This window comes from Penaeus monodon, chromosome 30, assembly GCF_015228065.2.
Source record: "Penaeus monodon isolate SGIC_2016 chromosome 30, NSTDA_Pmon_1, whole genome shotgun sequence".
In the NCBI taxonomy this organism is placed as follows: Eukaryota; Metazoa; Arthropoda; class Malacostraca; order Decapoda; family Penaeidae; genus Penaeus; species Penaeus monodon.
Window position 1 is genome coordinate 13,971,911 of NC_051415.1, and position 2,421 is coordinate 13,974,331.

The following is a 2,421-nucleotide window of genomic DNA, read 5'->3' on the forward strand; positions in this document are numbered from 1 at the left end:
CAGATTTATCACCATGGAAGGTTACCCTGCCAGTGCTAAGGAGTTAGTGGCTTCTGTGAGAGGACACTGAACACACGTATATCTAAGGCATATTCGTTTTGTTGAGTACATGTACACTAGACTTTCAGTTAGATTCCGACACTACTCCCTTATTAAGCCATGTAAATAAGCTCAACTGGCAGCAGAATCGAGACCTAATCAGGGGTCCACGACTCTGGAAACTAAACACACCTCTACTGTGTAAAGGTACACAGACGTCAAACAGCATTATTAAGGCTCCACATAATTAGCCTAAGGTGTTTTGGATAATTCTATGAGATTCTGTTACAATGGGGAAAAGTATAGGAAAATGTGCATAAACCTGTTCATTAACGTTCAGTAATATTAAATTTTGGCCACTCATTTGACACATATTGGGAATGTGAAGTGCCTGTCACAAAGCTAAATTAGAAAATTAGTTCATACATTATGTGCTTCAGAATAAATATAACCATTCAATACACAGGGAATGTAAAAGTTTATATCACAAAGCATAAATACAAATATGTCTAAACATACATAAATTTACTATTTGTTAAAAATAATACAAATCATTTCACAGCATCAAAGAGATAAATATTAACTAACAAGAATTCAGAAAGCTTTGTTGCTTACTGTTTGTTTTCATATCAGTTATTCAACTTAATCTATAAAAAGATTAAGTGAAGCAAAGGCATTACCACAAATGTGATCCAAAATTCATTTTATGTTGTATTCTGTTGATTGTTATTACTAGCCAAAATATTCAGTGTGTATAAATCTTCACAACTTACAAACAACAAAGTACAGTTCAACCAATTTCAAAATACAGATTTATGCACTAGCATTCACTTCACAATGGTGTAAAGCTCTCTACTAACATGCAATATTATGTCTTTGGCCATGCAATATAGTATTTACTTATTTGTTGGTAAAGATCAAATGCAACAAATCACATACATAGTCACTTAATGCATGAATTCAGCCATGTTGAACTTTAGGCTATTTTCAGACACTGTGGTGAATCCATACTGTTGGTAAATCTCACTTATGCTCTCGGGTTTGAAGGGAGGCAATCCTCCATTACTATCCAGCACACCCAGGCTGCCATTTACCACAAGAGCAAAATAGTCCTCTGTAGCCATATCCTGAAACACTTTTGCATAGAGGTACTCTGCATCACTCAGTGCACCGTAGTCAACGGCTAGTGATATTGTACCATTTTCATTGTGAATAGTGAAGAGTTCTGGTATGATCTCTGACCGTCTGAACTGTCCCAATTTTAGGCTCTCCTCCAACTGCTCTGCACTCTCTGACCGGGTAAAGAATACAGTGCTTGCTCTCTCTGGCTTGAAAGCATTGAGTTGTTCATCAAAGAAGGGGTTGCCTTCATCTTTTTTCTCTCCTTTACTTTCATCCTCTGGCGCAGGTTCGGGATCTCCTCTGATGATCAGCTTTCGTTCATTAACTTTGTTAAAGTCATCCCATGCTCCCCAGTTCCTCCAGTGACACCAGTCATATCGATTAATGTAGTTGATCATTCCTTGGTGGTAGTCACAGTAATCCTGACAAAGGCGGATGACCTGCAAGCCAATCTGCTTAGGGTCAATCTTCTCATGATGGAAGATCACCAGAGGGTCTCCTTCACCAAAGTTTTTGTCTGGGTATTCAAACAGCTTCAAGACCGTTACCTTATATGTTCCTGGATGAAATTTTCGGACTGTGCACACAAATCCTTTTACAGTATTTGTGTGCATAGCATTCTGGGGATTTGAGTTTGCTGCATCCTTCATGTCCCCAAAGGACACTAGATCATTGACAGTGATGGTGAAGTCATCATCAGTGTCCTGCCGTGGGAAAGAGTAACCAGGGGAAAAGATCTCCGGAATGATGTGCTGTATGCGAGCCTTCCTGAGAGTCATCTCCTCCTCATACTTCTCCCAATAGGTTTTGTGTTGTTTGTCATCACTGACATCACACATATCTGTAAAGAGAGAAAATTCCTGTATTATCATAAACTTATCATCCACAGTTACTTTATAAAATGTGATTTCTTAGTCAATTCTCACTGGTAGAGGTACAGAAACAAAAGAACAGGCATAAACATATTATCTTTGTTTTTATATACGTGATAATACCAGTTACCATTATTTGTATCCAGATGCAAAGTTTTTAATATAATCAATTAAAATATTACATTAGAATAAAAAGGATACTATGAAAACTATTTTATATATCTTTAAAGTAATTTACTTAGTAACTACTATACATTGAGCATTACTCAATTTCAGAATACTTTAAATCACTGAAATAGTGAAAGAGTCCTGAACAGTATCTGCTTCAGTACAAGGCTGTTGGTTATTAATTCCAATGTTTACTGATGAATTTCTTACTTTTTGACTT

At 36.7% G+C, this 2,421-nt stretch overlaps 1 protein-coding gene across 1 annotated transcript in view; it reads right to left on the reverse strand.

Annotated features, from left to right (window-relative positions):
- Window positions 1-2,421, reverse strand: part of LOC119592533 — a gene marked incomplete in the record, with an annotated part of 11,139 nt that overhangs the window by 302 nt on the left and 8,416 nt on the right. Inside the window, 1 exon segment of the mRNA XM_037941393.1 lies at window positions 1-2,002. Within this exon segment, the coding sequence (XP_037797321.1) occupies window positions 987-2,000 (1,014 nt within the window).